Genomic DNA, 20,455 nt, shown 5'->3' with positions numbered 1-20,455 from the left:
GACAGTATTTTTGTGAAAATTCTTACGCATGGTGGAGGAAGGGACGCTCTAGAGACTCAAGTCTACAAGGAGTCATATGAACTCCAGTTTTAAATCCGTTGACATCTGCTGCATCTGCCATCTTTTTGGCTAGAAGATTCTTCTATCTTACAGCTTAGACCTTTAGCTACAGACCTTAGACAGTATTTTTTATTATTTATTTGTGTCAGTGTGCTCTTCTAAAGCAGCGGTTCCCGAATGGTGGTCCGCGGAACCCTGGGGTTCCGTGGAAAGGCCGCTAGGGTTCCGTAAAAAATATTATCCCACGTTTCGTGACCGACGTTGTTCGCTCGCACCGACTTGTTTACGCACAAGGGAGGGGCAGGGCGTGCGGGCGGAGTAGTACGGGGGTTCCGCTAGGAAAAGTATAATCAATTAGGGTTCCTTGGCAAAAAAAAATTGGGAAACCCTGTTCTAAAGAGTGTAAGACGATTGTATGTAGGTACTATTAAAATGTAATTTTAACTCATTGGTTTTGTCTCATATTTGAGGAATGTACTATGTATCATGAGTAGAGTCTTCGTTTAAAAGGATGCGAACGATTTAAATTTCAATAGGTAGACAAAATTGATAATTTTTAATTATCAAAAATTTAAGCTTTCTCCAGTAACACTGATATTATTATACTGTGACTCATCAAAGTCATCATTGTCAAAAATATTGACAAATCGCGAACTGTCACGGCCAAAAAACTGACACGCGTCCGTCCTCCGTAAGCGCCACCGCGCGACTGATTGAGATTGTCCAAGCCGTCATGGACGATTTTTTCCACATTTTTTAACATAGTAACTAAATAAGACGCAATATAAAAATTTCATCCGTTAAAAGCCCTCAAGTTATTTCTGAACTTTAGTTTAGTAGAAGATTTAGAATCTCAAATCGCTTATTTAAAAAATAAAACCATAAATAGAAAACGAATAGAGGTAACTTTGGGAATTTATTCTATCGAGTCAACTTCATCAAATCGTGTTTCCATCCGTTAATTGCCCTAGAAAATATCCTCAACTATGCCCAATAAAAATCTTAGCCTTTAATTTTACTGTTTAGTACCTCAAAAATGAAAAATGAAAACCTCATTTTCGCCATTTTCTCTGCTACCCGGCCTTAAGTGAAAAAGCTAATCGAACACACAGCGTTGAATAGAGCTATAAGATTGGTTCGTATGTGACCCTGTGCGTCCATGCACACTGTGAGACCTCATAGTAATGTTTGTGAATACGGGCGATATTCACTGACGTACAATGTCTCACGAGTCTTGCGACGCATGTCACGATAAGTTTCGTTCAAAATGTTTTTGAGAGAAGAGATTGACAGATTGGTAGAAAGATGTTCAACAGAATATGGCAGTTTGATAATATTCATAACCTCACTATAAGGTTGGTCACTCTCATTATCCTTGCATACTTTTTGTGATATCATCCAGCATCAATTTTAACGTGCCTTTTGAAGCAATGAGATGTTTGTGTTACATCTATAAAAATGTTTTGAGAATCTAGAAAAAGGACATCCATTAACGATCACATACTACTTTATTCCACCTTGTTCACCCGGATGATGTCACCTGGATGAAGAAGGTTTGTGACTTCATCACCCCAAAATTATTAAACCTGGGTGATATTGTTTAGTAGATCAATGAATTGATAACTAGTCATTTATCCACCTAGGAGCCAATTCATGTAGGTACTAGGAATAATACTACAAAGATAATGCCATTTGGGATGTTGTATTTGTGACATCGCCTGACATTGCTATGTCTACGTCACTGAACATTACCCCAAGTGCATACAAGACATAATGCACTAAATTTGTAATTACTACCATGAATCACAGAGACCTTATCTCATTTTCTAAGCTATTACTCATAAAAATGGTATCTGTGAATTAATAAAAATCTTAGCATATCTCACGTTTATCACCAAAACAGGGAATTGAAAGCTTCGTTTAAACAATAATAGAATAAAATGCTTAGTTTTATCTTTAACTGAGTAGCTAACCGACACGTGAGTACAACTACTTTCTTGTTTGTTATCACTACTGACCTAAGTTAGGTTAAATTATAAACGTAACTATTGTATTTATCTGCATGACAACAAATCATTTGTTTAGGTGGTTGATACTGTCAGCCAACTCTAAATAGGCTCTATCTTCATGTTACCAATTGCTTTGATATACTTAAGAATAGTTAGTAATGTATTTAATTACGTTAGAGACAATCGCTTCGGTGTATTTGTTACAGTCAAAACCACTTTTGACTGCAAAAATCAGTCAAAATTGTTTTTTTTTTAATACCTAGCTATCTATACTAACCATCATTTAATACTCGTATTTTACTAGCATTATGGATTGTGTGAGTGGTGTGAGGGGGGGCTAGTTTTTAAATAAAATTTAGAATTTTGACATATTTGACACATTCGTTTTTCGACGATACTGAATTTCGTCAATAAAGTATCATTAATTATGCTAAATAAAGTATTCTTATTTTCTGGTAGTTAATACTAATAAATCGATTAAGTACCTATATGCCGACCGAAAGTATTGTCCCTCCTACCTCTCTAGGTATGTTTTATGAATAGCCTGGTAGGTATTTTGTTTTGGAATTTTAACTATGACTAACAAATTGTATGTTCAGCAGTGTTATTTCTTTCCATTCACAATACTATAATAGTATTACTATCACTCTAAAGATGAATTAATTATTGTTCGAGGTGAAAATATTTATATCACGTGAATTGTCAATACAAATAATAATGGCGCGCAAAGAAAAGTATTTTCGTGCCCAAAATGGGTTTCATTTGTTTTAAAAAAAAGCTATGTCCTAAATATTAAAAGTAGTCCAGTGTAATCCAGTTACAATGGTTATTTAAGATCTATTTAAGTATGTATGTCACAAAGAATTGTATACGGCCTTCCTATCTTCACAACTGTAAAAAGACTTGTTAATTAATTGTAACATGACAAAGTAATAATAATTATGTATTAATGATAATGGACGTTATTCAATAATAATAATGTTGCCATTATCTCGTTGCTAATAAAAAGTTCAGTGGCCTAATTATTAAACATTCAAGAAGTATACGAGTAGGTATCTATATTATAAACACGTTGGGCGCCACGCGGCTCATCGGTGTGCCTCGAATAATAAAAAAATTGTATTAACTACATAACTTACAGCAAATTATGTCTTATTTAAAATTATCAAAGCGTAATCTAAAGCAAAATATAAGATTTTAGTTTTTCCACTCTTTCTCGACAAAGGTCGTTTAAAAAACAAAGAGTACGGATCTAAACGAGGTGATATTGATGATTAAAATCAGAACGTTCCTTTTTTAATTATTAAAAAAAGTGAAATGTGCGTGTTGTTCTCTTTTCAATTTAAAATCAAAACATTCTTTTTTTTATTACAAGGTGCAATGATGCTGGCATAAAAAACACTTACCGACGCTTCCAACGAGGGCCGAATACGTGAGGAATAGGCTGTAGTCCACCTCCGTGAATTTGAACTTGTACCGTGTGAACCAGTACGTCATCTGCGCCTCACCTTTATCCCAAACGAAACAGGTATTAGTGGCGTTGGCGATCTGTAAACATTATGCGTCATAGCTTCCACTTGCAATGGTATGCTGGGATACCAGAATTAGAAAGACCAATGGTACTGAGTCACCCTGGGCGATGAAGCGCAGGTGGGTTGGGAAAGCTAAGTCTACAGTCGAAAAATTGTACAAATAATAATAAATAATATTACCCTATGTTATTCATATCAAGACTGTACAGTCGTACTTTAAAAATATTTACCAAAAATAAATAAAATTCCAATAATTTAAATTACAGAACGTAAGAAAAAGACATGACGTAAGGTGATTGAATTTGCAGTCCTCCTTTATTAAAAAAACACCAGATATTTGTCACTGACAGCTCTCATTTTTGCCAAAATGGATTTTATTTGCCAAAAGAAACAGCCAAATCTTGTTATGCAAATGCATTTGCAAATGTATAATTCTGAATACGTATCATTGATAAAAAATTACGTGCTCTTTCTGAAACCAAATACCATACTAAATCAAGTTTACTTATAATAAATGAGTGCATTGAACCGTCTCTTGATTTCAATTCTTATTTTGGTGAACCTCATTTATTTAATAAAGTCTTGGGATAACTTTGCGATATATATTAGAACCAGATAATCGCTTCCAATTTGTCACTTAGGCTGAATTGCATCATCTTACTTTAATCGTAACTATAACCATAACCGGTGTTTTTTGTAGTTTTTTGGACAGATTGTTGACGTCTGTTATAGTCAAAGTACTCACTCACAGAGTAATGAAACGGCCATGTCACTTAATATTGATTAAGGTGCAGAGTTTGTGAAGTTAGGGCGAGTAGAGTTAGAAGCTTGGCTCTACTTGTATATAACTTTTTTTGATGCGAACCATAATCTACTACTAAGTCTGAGTTGCATTGCACCACCTAACTTTAACGGCAATTATGACGATAACCGGTGCTTGTTGTATGAAATTTGACAAATTTTTGACGTTTGTTAATGTTAAAGTAAGAGTAGTCACCCATAAACTACTATTTTTAATATTTCTGAATTGATTATTTTTTCTTAGGTTGGGTTGCACCATCTTACTTTAACTTTAACAAACGTCAAAAATCTGTCAAACTCCATACAAAAAGCAGTGGTTATTGTTAAAGTTACGGTCAAAGATAGGTGGTGCAACTCTGCCTTAATAAACTGTAAATGAAGTTCCTATAGTACCCACTCATCTTCACACATACCTACTCCAGTAAATATGAATCTTTTAAATCCATTTTCTTCACTATCAATATGATTGAGACGTTATTATAAGACGAAAGATTTCCATTACAAAGAAAATTAAAGAAAGTCTGTTTTTATTTTGATCATAAATTATATCGAATATAACTTGGAATTCATTGTTATTGAAAGATATAATTTAATAGAAATGATGTAACTAAGAGCATATTAAAATTATTTTACTCTCTGAAAATGGACAAAATATTACGTAAAATTAAGTTTTTTGGATAGTAGTTCATATTTCCGTGTTAATGAAATTTTAAAATAGACGTAAGTTATATAAGTATTACATTAAGTGGTCAAGATTTAGTATTATAATATGTAGAGTCCACAGGACATCTTCGAACTAAACGGTATACCACTGTAGGTAACATTACCAGAGTTAAATCAGTTAAAAGTTGTATTTGACTGTAACACATAAAATTAGCCAACAATTTTTTAAAAGGGTGGAATTTTGTAATGCCACCTGAAATGAAAGTACCTACTCTTGATACTGTGGATAGAAAATAAATTCAAAGAAAACATTCTTTTATTTTGGAAAAGAAAGAAAACTGCATTCAAACCTCCTGAAATACAGTTTACACAACTTTAGGTGCTAGGGTTTCAATATAAAATGTTACAATGTATTATTGCCATCAATAAAACTATTCCTATTTTGCAAGATTTCCGAAAATTGAGCGATTTCCATACCGCAAGGCTGCTCAACCTTTTGAAGAGTCGGGCCAAACGGTGGATTCAGTCGTTAACGACGGGCCACTTGCATTTCCTATTTCAGTTACTCTCAGGATAAGCGCAATAAAAACTCAAATATTAAGATCAAACCATACTTGCGCGGGCCACTTCAAATTATTTCATGGATCACACATACTATGGCCCGCGGGCCTAGGGTTGAGCAGCCTTGACATACCGTATTTTAAACTATTCGATTTCATAAAATGTAATGATTCGAATGTAAAACAAACCATTTCTATCAAACCGGCACATAACCGATCGAATCTTATCAAATGTAAACAGCGACTGCTCGATCGGCGATTGCAATACCAAAACTGCATCGTTTTAATTGCAGCTGGCAATTTTCCTATTGCTTCTATCGGCTCACATGTTCCTTGATATTGAACTGACCATAGACAAAGGTCAAAGATACGCATACATCCTTCAAAGTGAAAAGTATAACAGTACCTCTAGCATGAACAACTTTCGTCTTCGAATCGTTTGCGTATTCGACAAAATTCGATACTCAACCTTCGAATTAAACGATTACGTGACAATTTTGATTCTCAAAATAAGTTTCGTGCAACCATTTCTCATACTAAGTTCACTTTACGACACGTTCACAAGGGCGCTGTTGTAGTTTTCGTACTAAATCTTTTGATGGCGATTCGAATACGCAAACGATTGGAACTCAAAAGTTTTTAGTGCTAGCCGTACAGGGAATATGCAGCGATTTTAAAAGTTAATAAATTATGTATAAATAAACTCTTTACTTAAATCATAGAATTTCTGAAAAACTAGTATTGAAATCGGATTGGAAACAAAAAAGTTACATGTTTGTTAGATAGCGTTATTTTTAAAAACGACGAACCCATGAAACTGATGTCAAAAATAAATATTAATTCAAAACAACTACTGAAATTATTTGGGTCAATAAATAGCCGTGATTTTAGATGTAGTCCTTCACCTTAAAACTCTTAGTCACTAGGCCAAATAGGTCACCACGAAGATAAGCACGTAGTATTGATTTTATTACAATCTAATTAGTATTCATTTTGTACATAGTATAATATTACAGTACGACTTCATGCGCGTGAAAATAGTTCGAATAATATTTCCCGTTTTCGTAACATTTTTCTTTACTGTTCCGCTTCTATTGGCTGTAGGGTAATGGTATATTATGTGAAATAGTTTTTGAGTTATGAGGGGGTCAAAAGTGGCTCCAAATGGTTGGTGTAACATTACACGAACCGTGTAGTAAGCAGTATGGTGACGGCCGAGTAGAATACATTTGTCACCAACCCCTACTCTTCCCACGGGTTAAGAGGCGACTTAGGACTACACATCAAACAGAGAACGGACAGCAGCGCTCTCTGAAAAACATCAATCTTTTAAACTGCGATCTCCAACCCGCCTGCCAAGCGTGGGGATTATGGCAAAACCCTCCACTATAGTGGAGGAGGCTCGTAGTCCAGCAGTGGACTGTAAAGGGCTGTTGATGATAATGATGAATATTACACATGGTGCTGCTCGCCAGTTCTGTTACTTGAACTTGGCTTGACACACTACCGCCTATCTAGATACTCGTAGCCTAAAGCTTCCTCGATAAAAAGGCTATCCAATACAAAAATAATTTTCAGTAGATCTAATCCTGAGATTAGTTTGTTCAAGCAAACAAAGTAACTCTTCAGCTTTATAATATTAGTAAGAAGTATATGTGTTACAGGAAATGTATGAATTCTAGGAATTGTATACTATTCCTAGGAAATGTATACAATTCCGAAGCTATTTAGGAGATGTATAAAATATTGCTTCAGAGATTTTTTAATACGCACATATCCTAGGAAATGTATACTATTCCTAGGAATTTTATAGAATTCCAATATTGTATTAGGAAATGTATAAAACTAAGCGGCACAAGGGCGGTCGCGTGATCGGGTGCCCCTCGGTACGCCTAAAATTTCATTTAGCCAAACCACATTGGCCGATAGGTACTTTTAACTCACAATTTTTATTGTTTAGCCTGACAGTTGTTTTCGCACTATTATACTTTGACCGAAAAAAATATTTGCCTACCTTTCTTTCGGCATCACGCATATTACGCTGAAGTACCTATTAGAAATCCCTAATTTTAACATCTCTTTTATTAAACTATTATTGACATGAAGGTTTTAGTACTACTGTAGCTGGATAACAAAGTCTCGGTTAGGTTAGGTTAGACTTGCGACCTTACACATACATAGCTGCCGCGGCGCGGTAGCGCCATTTAAGTTTCGGAGAAAAAAAGTGACGTAATAAAAATAATTTTGTGTAAAAAAAATTTAGGCTTAAAATTTGTGTGCCATAGACAACTAGACGTACAAAATTTGGCGATTCGATAGAGATCTCGCGTAATCGGATGATGCAATATCCTCCCCTCGCACTGCATGTCCACGCGTATTCATTGAAATCTTAATTACATTTCCGATTGCTTTTTAGGAAATGTGTTAATTTCCTAGGAAATGTGTCTAATATAATTTACATCACACATTTCCGGGTGATTTTAGGAGTTATACACAATTCCTAGGAATTGTATACAATGACGGATTTCATACATTTCCTGTAACATATGTATAAATAATTCTCTTGTGACACGATTCAACTTACAATTTCATTATCAAGTCCAGACTTTGTTTACTATTAATTAATTTCATAATTAAATAGTAGCTAATCGCTCGCATGTTATGCTTCCGTAGCAGAAATCGAATGTTTTGGTTTTAGTATCATCTGCTTGTGGCTTTGTTCATGTAAGTTTTGTTCTGTTCAAAGAAGAGCGATAAAAAAACTAGTTTAAAAATAAAACTAAAAACAAAATACTAGACTGGGTTGTACCATCTTACTTTGACTTTAACAGACGTCAAAAATCTGTCAAACTCCATACAAAATACGCCGGTTAACGTTATAGTCGCAGTTAAAGTTAGATGGTGCAACTCAGCCTTATTGAGACATTAATCGCCCTACATTTTTATCTAATCTTTCTAAAAGTGAATAGGAGACAATTAAGTAACTTCAGGTTTCCCCTATATTTTGCCTAGCTCGCGTATGGAGTGTAAACCAAATATTATGTAAGCCTCTAAGCTGGTAAATTAGAAAGGATCGGTTGTGCTCCCGCAGTGGAGACTAAATTAACTGATGATGATGACGATGATGTTATTTTCTACATAATTTACCAATATTATACATATCAACATAGAATAGATATCCAGGAACGTGTACAGTTTTCTAGCGATATACCATCTTCATTAATTGTGTAAATAACTAAACAATACTTATGCCGATATGATAACAACCAGAAAATACTGCATAATTTCGCATTAGTTGAATCAATTTACAACACTGTAGACAATTATTATGCGTAGTTCTACAATGTAAATATAAGATGGAAAATTGCCATAACGAGAGAGAATTAATATTAATGTGATGTGCCCAACTTCACCCTCTTTTCTAAGTTATTTATGTTTTTTTATTTATTTGTTTTTAAAAGTTTTTTTTATATTGGTAGTTTTCACATAAGTAGGTATCTTTCAGTTTCATTTCCCTGAATTCCCTAGTTCCCCATCCAAATCATGAGCTCTCCTGTACATTTTTTATTTTTTAAACTATAAAGAAGCTATTTTAAAGTATTACATTTGACAGAAGAAAAAAGTTGAGTAAAAAATTAGAAGACGTCTTTAAAAACCCTAGTAAAAGGGAATTTTTCGCATTCGATTTTTCAAGTATATCATACTTAACTCGATTTAAAAGTAATTTTAATTCTATGCAATAAAAAAAATTAATGTTTATGATTTTCTAGGTTTTTCGGTTTGCTGACCGGGATGATCCTTTAATACTTGAATAAAAAGTAAAAACAATTTTAGAACAAAAAATCTCAGTAAGTAATAAATAGTAATTGTAAAAACAAATACTTACTGAATATTGTGTGTACTATTGTAATTTACAAGCTCTAAAATGGGATTGCTTTGGATCTCTTTTACTAGAAATTCATCATACCTATTAAGTAATGCCTTACGAAGCCTTATGGTCAACCAGTTTATTGAACTATTGATATAAAGGACAAAGCACACATATCAACCCGGAAACGGATCGTAACCGTATCAACTCGAGGCGGTCAGTATTTTTTGTATGAAACTCCGTACTGCTGCAACGCACACTTCGCGCGCTGTCAGTTGCGAGGCGAGGCGTTTACATTACGGTGCGGATAAGTGTACATTGCTTTATGGAGTTTCATGTCATACAAAGAATACTGACCGCCTCGATTTGATACGGTTACGATCCCTTTCCGGGTTGATAAATGTGCGACATCCTTTAATGTTATAACAACGTTTCATCCTTACACCACGCACTGAACGTGACATTAGCAGAGAAACGCTAAAAAGATATAGCACGCATAAAAATATAATGATAATCGAGTTTTGAGACATTTCATGATTCTGGCCTAAAAGATTTACGCCAACTTGTTCGTGCGGTTGGAATGTATGGTGTGCCATAGTAATCGCCCGCATTTCAGCGTTGTCGCTAGACATTCAACATTCAAAAATTCTCAAAATTATGTTAAAAATTTCTCAATTTATTTCAAAAGACAATGCCGGAAATTGGCGTCTTTTTTTTTTCGCGCGGCCATCAACCAAACTTTATTTTTTGATTACAAAATAGTGTAATAAACCAAACTTATTATCGCATGTATACCTCTAAACTCAGTCTGAAGTGAGTTACGAGCATTAGAAGTTTGATGATTTTCATACTAGATTTGCTTTTTGCGCGCAAGTTTTGTAAGAAATTGCAACAAAATAGTGACATTGTATGTGTAAACAAACAATACCATCCATTAAAGGCTCCAGACATCAGTATGCAGCAGAATCAGCGCAATTAAAATATTGCGCAATATTTTCCTTCCATACAAAATCTGGCATTGCCATTTTTTGTCTATTGTAAAGTGATAATGTTTACAATAATTAATTGGGCAATTTTGTAATAGGTTGATAAGTAGTCGTCACTACGATTTGACTAATTATTTATACGAATAGTCACAATTTTATTTAAATTGTGCTTCGATAAGTAATTGTGGATAACTGATGTTAGAAAAATAAACTAACGATGTTTGCTAGCAAATAGGATCCTATGATTCGTTCAGAGAAATGGAGAGAAGTCACGAATAGTTAATATTCTTAATATTGTCCAATAATATTCTGGACGTTATACAGTGTGTTTGGGATAGGGCCCACTCCCCTCCTCTTGGAATGGGAGGGCTTAATTTTTTTAATTTATTTTAACTAGCTTTTGCCCGCGGCTTCACCCGCGTGAAATTTAGTTTGTCATAGATCGTCATAAATTATAGCCTATATGTTAATCTGGGTTATAAACAATAATACTGTTAAGTTTCAACAAAATCCGTTCAGTAGTTTTTGTGTGAAAGAGTAACAAACATCCAGACATCCAAACATCATGACATCAAAACTTTCACCTTTATAACAATAAGTAGGATGTGAATTATCGCTAGCCCTATCCCAAACACACTCTATTATTCAAACCAAACAGGCATTACTACTAAACTGGATCCTGCAAAAACGCGATGTATGTGCGGGAAAAAACCCTAACCCGGCGCGGTGGCGGCGTTTTGTGTGCAGGAGCGCTAATAAGTGTGATTTTCCAACAAAATTGTAGAGTCGGATGTTCTACTATAAAATTCTAAAGTACATGAACAAAATTTATGATTATCAAAAACTTTAGTTCTTCAATTAAAACTAAAAAAAAAGTTATTATTAAAGTTATTTTGATGAGTTCAAACAAATTAAATTCAGAAATAATTTTTACCCTGTTTTTTTTCGATTGTTAGTTAATTTTGTAGATTAATAGTTATCATGTTATATTAGAGATTAATCGATTTTTTACATCAGATTTAGCTAATGACGACACACGATTCGTTCATTTATATCATCAATTTTTAAAAGATCTGTGTTAATAAATTGGGTGCTATATTTTCAAGGTTTGTGACTAGGTGTCAACGATTCTTATAATTCACAGTAGCTTCTAAAGGCCTAAACCGATTTTGATGTTTATAATATTATTTTTAAAAGTAAGAATTTTCTCAGCAAAGGTGTTATTAAAGTAATTGCCAAATTGCGTCAATTTTAATTGCTCAAATCTTATAGATTAATTATTATAGAACTTGTTTATACAGCAAAATAATATATCAAGCAGAACATTAGATTTTGCAAGAAAAATGTGCGAAATGAGCTATCAACTGTTCCTTGGTAGAGTTTCCAGACAGAGAGAAAATTACAAGTTATCAAATAGTTGTTAAATATAATTAGTAATTAAATATAATGTAAGAATACGAGTAGAAAAAGAATAAAGGATATTATGTTATTATTAAAGTAGGGTTAAATAAAATTAAAGCTAACAAAACCTTTTGATCAACAAAGTAATGAACCATCCATCCTAGTAGTAAAATAGTAACAGTTAAGTATGGAATAAGCCGAAGAATGCTGTTCTATTAGCATGTTTCCATCTCTAGGAAAAAAACATTTAATTTACCTCTTTTTAAGGTATAATTTAATGCAGAAAAAAATTCTTTGATTTTCATTGTTAGGAGGTTTTTACTATTCGCCTTTGTGTCACATGTAAGGTATTTTGATAATCATTAAAAACAGCGCAATTTCTTCCACTAATAGAAAATAACAAACTTATTATTTAACCCTTTCAGGGTAAGGTAAGAATTTTAATAAAGTCAAAATCTGTCAAACACCATACAAAAAACATCGGTTATCGTTATAATTACTGTTAAAGTTAGGCGATGCAACTCAACCTTAATGACTTGATTTAATTTTTCCAGTTTTGTAGATATGTTTATTTATTTCAAGAATGTCTTCTTCATACGCGTGTTTTTGCAAATTATAAACGCGTTCAAGTATGTTATAGTTTAATTAACATAATGGCCATTGCAGTGTCTATGAAGCACTATGTTTCAAAGTTTAAATTAATAATGGGAATTGACTAACTGCCGCCAATTTCTTACGATTTTTACATCGCACTGCACTAGTGCACATTCAATTTATATTACTACGTTAAAATTATGTCAAAGGATTTTATTATAATCATGGTGATCCGTTTTAAAAAATATTTTTATGTTATCGGGACACTTTCCTTTTGACTATAGAGACAGGATCGGTTAGTTTCTAAAATTAGATTAATAATAAATATATATCCTATAAATAATAATAAATATCCTATCATAGCGGTGAAAACTATAGGCTTTGACCGACTACATTGTATCTATGCTATTTATGTATTTATAAGCTGTTTGTTGTCCGATTAAAACAAAATAAAATAACAAAATAAACCTGTTTTCTCAGTATTTTATAAAAATACTTAAATACCTCGAATTGATTAGGTATTATTTAAAGTTAGCGAACGGTATTTTAATATTGAAAATGAATATGCATTTCAGTATTGTACGTAAGCCTAACCTGCAACTGTAATACATGAACATTAAATTTACTTTCGTCCATAAAAATCTCATAAAATCTGCCGATCTGAACACATGACGTGGTAACACTTGTTTCATAGCATGACAATACCAGAAACCACCACAAAAAAATAATAATGTTGAAAGTGTAGAGCGGAAAAAAGAGGACTGGGAGTTCAATTTCAAACTTGTGTCATGTTATTAAAATAAAAATTAAATAAAAATATATTTACCTAATACAGGTCCCACAATGAACATGTAAGCGAACATGCACAATATGATCTGAAGTCGTCGATACCCTGCCCGAGATTTGAAAGCAACGTTCACCGTCGCCACCAAATCCTTCGGCGAGAACATCACTATCAAACTCTTATCACCGTCAATTGTTTTTTTGGTTTTCTCTTTCAACCTCACAATGATATACACAAATCCGGTCAAATAGAACGCGCACGCCACGGAAAATACGCCATAGTAACTCAGCCGCCTAGTCATGTACCCGCTCAGAGCCAGTCCCACTGGCCTGGTGAGGGTTAAGATCGCAGTGATGATACCTAAACGAAAAGTCCGTTCGGTAGCACTGGTTATGTCCGTGATATAACTGTACACAGCCATCGTCATGGCAACGCGGCCGCCGGCCAGCGCTGGCGGCAAACCCTCAATCAACGCGGTCTCGTTCAAACCTATCTGCAGGAAGAACACTGTACTTAGGATAATCCCAAAGATTGAGATCAGTTTGCCCAATATTGGCAAAACCATGAACGCTTTCCTGTTGCCGGTGCGGTCACTCCACGCACCCAGGAACAGCGTTAGAAGACCAGGCAACGCCGTCTGGAGTGGAAAACTCCAAGCGGTCATCCCGGTGACCATTATCTGCACATTTTTTTCTTGTTCTGTGTAATTGTGAGTGCGCCCTTGCATTATATGGTGGCATGTCCGCTCGTCGTACTGAAGATTCACTAGACATGACTTCTCTAGGCACAAGTTTTGAACAGCTAGCCCGGCGAGCATGCTCGGGAGAACGTAACAAATGACGAACGGTTCAACCGTAATTTTCGATCTAAAATCCCATGATTTCTTGATGAACTGTTTCAAACGTCTGCTGAATTTAGTTTCCGCCTTCGCTATTTCAGTTCCGTATGATTTATTGCACTTGCACGGTTCTACATTGACGATTTTTTCTCCGGGCACCTCGACCCGCAACGTCATTTTGACAACGTTTTTCCACTGTATTGTTCATTTGTTTTTTAGCATACAGGTGACATGGTTGTTCTGATATTTTATGTAAATTGATTCACTTGTTTTAGTTTTGATCACTTGCGGTTTCGTTTGTTTATTCAGCGTATTTAGCGTAACGTCAAAGCGGGCGATCGTGTGCGCGTGCGACTGCCGTTTGCGTGCGCGGCTGCTGTGCTCGACTCTGGCGCAAGCACTGCGTATCGCGAGCCCGATGTTGTACTTTAATTTGTACTTTATCATTGTTATCACGTGGCCGCTGGGCATACGAGCTTGCTCGTACTTCAATTAGAATTCGATCATAATGGTCTTGGTACCTTCAAGATGGATTACTGTTCATTGACAGTTTTTTATGTTTTCATGTTTTGTATTTGTTCGCCTTAGTGATTGTAATATCGTTACAGTGTGCAGTGCAGTGGTGTGAAGAAACTGTTTCAAAATATACGAAGAAGCTATTAATTTCAGTAGTTGGAAAACCATCTGTTTAAATAAAATGTAATCTCACAAGAATAAAGAACAAATGAACTATTTCGTCATTTATATGTTAAATAATATTAAGGATTACACACAGTTACACCATACACAAACAAAGAGGCAAGAGTCTTAAAATTGAGTATCAGGTTTAACTTGGTAAAGTTATAATATTATCTACCTAATATCAAATGTGTATGAATGAGTGAACCATATAAATGTAGAGTATACAGGTAGCCAATGACACTATTACAGTATGAAACATGTGATTTAAATGATGAATCATCATCATCATGCTAGCCACAGGACGTCTACTGCTGAACCAATGATTTTCATTTATAGGCAGGTTATTTTTTATATTAGTGCTACTAAAATACCAATTGCAATTGCAATTGGAGCTAGTGGGTTCCTCCAATTGCAATGCGGTGTTTTAAATAGAGATTTCGAAAACTTTAAGGCTGTTTACTATGAAGGTTTTTTTTATCCACAACGAGGAAGCTCTTGGCCTGTATCTTACCTGATGGTAAGTGGCGATCAGGTCGAAGGTGGAAGCGAGCTTCACCCGGAATCCTCAACCACGGAGGAACTGGCTATCTTACCTCTAACTGCCGGATGGCGACAGACTTAGGTAAGAAGGTGGTAGCTAGCCAGGCGGACTTAGAACAAGCCCTACCACCAACCAAACCGAACAGAAAAATCTGCCATCACTGGGAATCGAACCCGGGAGCTCTACGTCTGAAGCAGGTGGTCTTACTACTAGACCACAGAGGTGGTTAAGGTTATGTATATTTGAACTCGTTTATTTGCTGCAAAACTTCTATAAAAGTCACTCGTCTTGAGTTTTTTATGTCATTGAGCATGCATAGATTAGGCGCGCTGCTCTGGGTCATAAATAAACCGACTTCATTTTTTATTTATTTTCTTTGATTAACATAAGCACTGTGGCAGTTGTAATTAGAGCGAGTTTGCAACAAAAATATTGTATGTAGGTATAGTCTGATTACTATCCAAATTATATCCATACTACATTACGGCTTTATCTATCTTAACCGCCTCTGTGGTCTAGTGGTAAGACCACCTGCTTCAGACGCAGAGGTCCCGGGTTCGATTGCCAGTGGGGGAAGATTTTTCTGTTCGGTTTGGTTGGTGGTAGGGCTTGTTCTAAGTCTGCCTGGCTAGCTACCACCATCTTACCTAAGTCTGTCGCCGTAACAACAATGTTAACAGCATTATTGTGTTCCGGCAGTTAGAGGTAAGATAGCCAGTTTCTCCGTGGTTGAGGATTCCGGGTGAAGCTCGCTTCCACCATCGGCCTGATCGTCACTTACCATCAGGTGAGATACAGGCCAAGAGCTTCCTCGTTGTGGATAAAAAAAGAAACCAGGTAATTATTGTCTTGCTGGAGGTGTATAAAGTAGATGCTCCTCGGGGATAAGTCCGTTGGTGTATAAGTAGAGTATGATCCCGTCTTTAATAACTCGAAAACTATCAAAAATCGTGGAACATACATACTTTTTGGGACACCCTGTATTTTTCTTTTAAGGCTCAGTTGCACCAACTTACTTTCACCGTAACTTAACAATAACCGGTGCTTTTTGTATAGAGTTTGACAGATTTTTGACGTTTGTCAAAGTTAAAGTAAGATGGTGCAACCCAGCCTAAGTTATTCAAACTTTGTTTTGTCACCTGTCATCCGCTTTGCACTTGGGGTAAGTCGAACTCTAACTTCGAACTCCTCCATTGTTCTCGTTGCGGGTCCAATGACAGTTTAACTTTCCCCTGGGACAAACTTGACCTTCACTGGTTGAGTTTTTATTGGCGGTCAAGCTATAGATCCTAGCTACACAGAAGTTGCAGCGGTGGGAACGAGAGGTGGGAATAGGCCAGTGTAGTGAAATGGTCAATTTATGTATTAACCTAGTATGTAGTGTAGGTATATGGAATCAGATAAGTAAGTATTTTGTTTATCTTTAAATGTATGATCTAAGCCCTAATAAAATAATTATGTAATATGAAGTGCGGAAAAATGACCGTCTGGTGCTGGTTTCCTTTTATTTTCAACCGACTTCAAAAAAAGGAGGAGGTTCTCAATTCGACCCGTATGTTTTTTTTTTCTATTTTTGTTACGCGATAACTCCGTCAATTATGAACCGATTTGAACAAATCTTTTTTCGGCGTATAGATAATACCTCAAGGGTGGTCCCATTTAAATTTAATAATAAAAAAACAACCCCCAAGGGTGGAAAATTGGGGATGAACTTTTTTATACGCAATATCTCCGCCGATTATAAACCAATTTGAACAATAATTTTTTTGTTGAATAGGTATTATCAAAAGGGTGGTTTCATGCGAATTTGAAGAAAATATTTCACCCCCAAGGGTGGAAAATTGGGGATGAACTTTTTTATACGCAATATCTCCGTCGATTATGAACCAATTTGAACGATTATTTTTTTGTTGAATAGGTATTATCAAAATTTTTTAATTTTTATTTTTTTTTTGTGTTCACGCATTTGAAGTCGGTTATATTTAAAAAAAAAAAGTTAATTATTAATCATATGTGCATGATTCTATTTTTTTTATTGTTTGACAGTTTATTTTCTAACGCTTGTTTTTAGGAGGTACCTAATTAATTAAGATGAAAATTTATAAATCATGAATAAGGGATTCTGTATACAAAAAAAATAGGGAATTGTTGAAGCACAGATGATAGCTATGTTCGTTCATTTGTAACATAATGTGACCTCTACTACTCGTACTTCTGTCAAGGAGCATGTTTACTATCGCCCTGGAGGATTGGTTACGGTATATCACGTATTTTATGAGTGTCCCAGATTTCCCATAAGTTGGTCAGCAGGTCAAATGAATATGTCGTAACACAAAATTAGAAGCCATTGACAATGACCATAATATTATCAGTCAATTGTAATTGTAATAATACGCAATGTTTGTATCAAGGTTCTTATTGAAATATATTCAGAACTAGCTTCTGCCGACGGCTTTGTCCGCGTCAACTTTTGTGAAAGCAATGTTACCTGTATTAAGATAACTTAATTTTAAGCTGTACAAATAAATACTTTCTATCTATTTATTATACAGAAAACGCAGCGTGGGACGTCCACCCACAAGGTGGACCGACGACCTGATAAAGGTAGCAGGAAGGCGCTGGATGCAGGCCGCTACCAACCGTGCGACGTAGAAGTCATTGGGGGAGGCCTATGTTCAGCAGTGGACATCCTGTGGCTGAAATGATGATGATGATGATCTATTTATTCTTCCAACTGAAAGATGACCACTTCTGACCTTCCTCTGGATTTCCAAATTATCCGGGATTTCACGTCGTAAAATTAATTTTACTTCACTCGCATTTATCCCTATAGAAGAAATAATATCATAATGAGTTGTTATTTTTTATTATTTACCTACTGATAAAGTTATAACCACATAATGTAATCTATGTGCTTCTCCGAAATCATATTGCGCAAAAAACAAACAGACAGCTCTCTCATTTTATAGTATGTTACTAGCAACTCGCCCCGGCTTCGCACGGCTGAAATGTTGTTACCTACATCTAAACTTCCATCTTGAATCACTGTCTCACTTAATACCGCATAAAATTGAGCAGTTCTAAGCGTACAAACTGATGGAGTGACTTTGTATAGATATGTGGATACAAATCTATTTGGTACTGAAAGTCAAAGTAATACTAAGCTTAGGCGCAGACCCGACTTTTAGTCAGCCGATAGTTGGACCCGATTCTAATTTGTATGAAGAATCAATCGGTGTACCTAATGTGCGCACTTTCATACATCTCCATACTGATTAACAGCCCGAGTTCCGACCCAACTTCGGGCTGATCGTCACTTACCATCAGGTGAGATACAGGCCAAGAGCTTCCTCGTTGTGGATAAAAAAAAACTATCGGCTAATTAAAAGTCGGTGATCTGCGCCTAGGCCTCAAATTTACAGGCGCGGGCTGAAACTGAAGCGCGGCAGATCTCGTCAACTTGGGCCTCCTCGGGCAACCCGTTTCCCACGATTGATAATATGGGTGTTTGGTTAGACAAACTTCGTGGGTGTATAGGTAAGGTCATTTTAAGAATACAAGTTCGCCCATTTGACCCTAAGTGAACTACTTTTTTTTAATTGATTGTTTTTATTTATTTTTTTCCGAAATTTGACTTAAAAACTGCTTCAATTTTTTTTCTCCCTTGATTTCAACCAATTTTTTATTTGATTCTAATATCGATTAAGCCTTTAGTTAAATAAAATAAATTTCAGATCCATGTAATGATTGGATAGCTAGTTACGAGCCGCCAAAGTTTAACAAAAGTACAAACCACGACAAAAAAATCAACTTGGAATACTATTTAAAAAATAAATAATGGTGATAATGAATTGCCAATGATCTTAAAAACATCTCTAGCTTCCCTTTTTAATGATATATCACACGTAGTAATTAGATGTTGAAATTTATTAAAAATTCAAAGTTTATGGAAGAAAATGGAGTAATAATACAAAAATTATCCATAAGTTGCTTCAAACATCTCTACACTTTCTGCTATACTCCTTTTCAGAACTATTTTTGTGTGTTTTCCGTTGGGTTCCGGTGACACCATCAGTTTTAGCGGTAGATCTCGCCCTAAGGCCTTTGGTGGACAGGCCCTGGCGGAGAGAGTCCCACCCACATAACCCACTGGTAGTCCCCATGGGCCAGTGGGTATGCGCAAAGCATTTCCCGGCGTAAAACGTAGTGTTTGTAGTCTTGGCTCGGCCTTTATTGATATGTTAGAAAGTATTAAGGCAATGAACGTACGTATTCGGTAATCCAAAATAAGTTATGTAAGGAACATTTTATGTGAAACATTGTGTAAAGCTATAACTCTCATTTTTGTTATTGCTACGAGTAACAATAAAATAGTAAAATTCGCGTTTTTAGCAACCTTGAAATTATCTACCTTTGAAATGTCTAAAGGTCTTGGATTCGATTAATTCATGTTCTCATCCCATATTTATGTAAATACTAGCTGTGCCCGCGACTTCGTACGCGTGAAAACCCGTTTTCGCAACATTCTTCCAACATGACCTAAAAAACTGATGTTTAAATATTGTGATGCACTATCACAAATTCTACAAAAATATTATTATGTCATACTCCTGCGCATGTAGTTAGTACGCTTTTTTAACATGGCAACAATTATACAATAGGTAAACAGGACCAATTATGGTACGTGTATAAAATAACCTTAATATTAATTAGTTATAGTTTGCAATTATTCATTTAGAATTCTTTATGCATCTTGTTATAAAAAAAACTAATACAATCGATAACATTGAGACTTGCAATTAGTTGATTTCTAGGCTTTAACAATAGTCAATAACACTACATAATTAAGTACAGGTTTGTTTAAATATCCTTGGACATGCCATTAGGCCAAAATAAGCAAAGCTCTGAGGATACCAGACAATGGATGTAAATATTTTTTGTAAATAGGTAGTTACATCCATATTACCTACACACAGAATCATCCCAATCTTACATGCAAATTTAATGTTAATTCACACCAAAAATGTTTGTATCGTTCGGGAATCAAGATCGCGACCTTTTGCTTCAAGTGCAAACCCAACTAGGTACAGCGAACTATGAGTCTAACTCTACACCAAACGATTTTCAGAGGTGGACA

The 20,455-nt window shown here is 35.2% G+C and overlaps 1 protein-coding gene across 2 annotated transcripts in view; it reads right to left on the bottom strand.

Annotated features, from left to right (window-relative positions):
• The window catches only part of LOC135079938 (proton-coupled folate transporter-like), a 40,396-nt gene extending 25,913 nt beyond the window's left edge, over positions 1-14,483 (bottom strand). For both annotated transcript variants that reach the window (XM_063974581.1, XM_063974582.1), the window contains exons 1-2: positions 13,301-14,483; positions 3,476-3,577 (exon numbers count right to left, since the gene is read on the bottom strand). In XM_063974581.1, the coding sequence (XP_063830651.1) occupies positions 3,476-3,577; positions 13,301-14,273 (1,075 nt within the window). In that variant the 5' untranslated portion in view covers positions 14,274-14,483. The remainder of the gene's footprint in view (positions 1-3,475; positions 3,578-13,300) is intronic.
• Between the last annotated feature and the right edge of the window lie 5,972 nt (positions 14,484-20,455).

This window comes from Ostrinia nubilalis, chromosome 17 (genome assembly GCF_963855985.1).
Source record: "Ostrinia nubilalis chromosome 17, ilOstNubi1.1, whole genome shotgun sequence".
Taxonomy (NCBI): domain Eukaryota; kingdom Metazoa; phylum Arthropoda; class Insecta; order Lepidoptera; family Crambidae; genus Ostrinia; species Ostrinia nubilalis.
The sequence above is the reverse complement of the archived record's forward strand: the minus strand, read 5'-3'. Positions and strand labels throughout refer to the sequence as shown.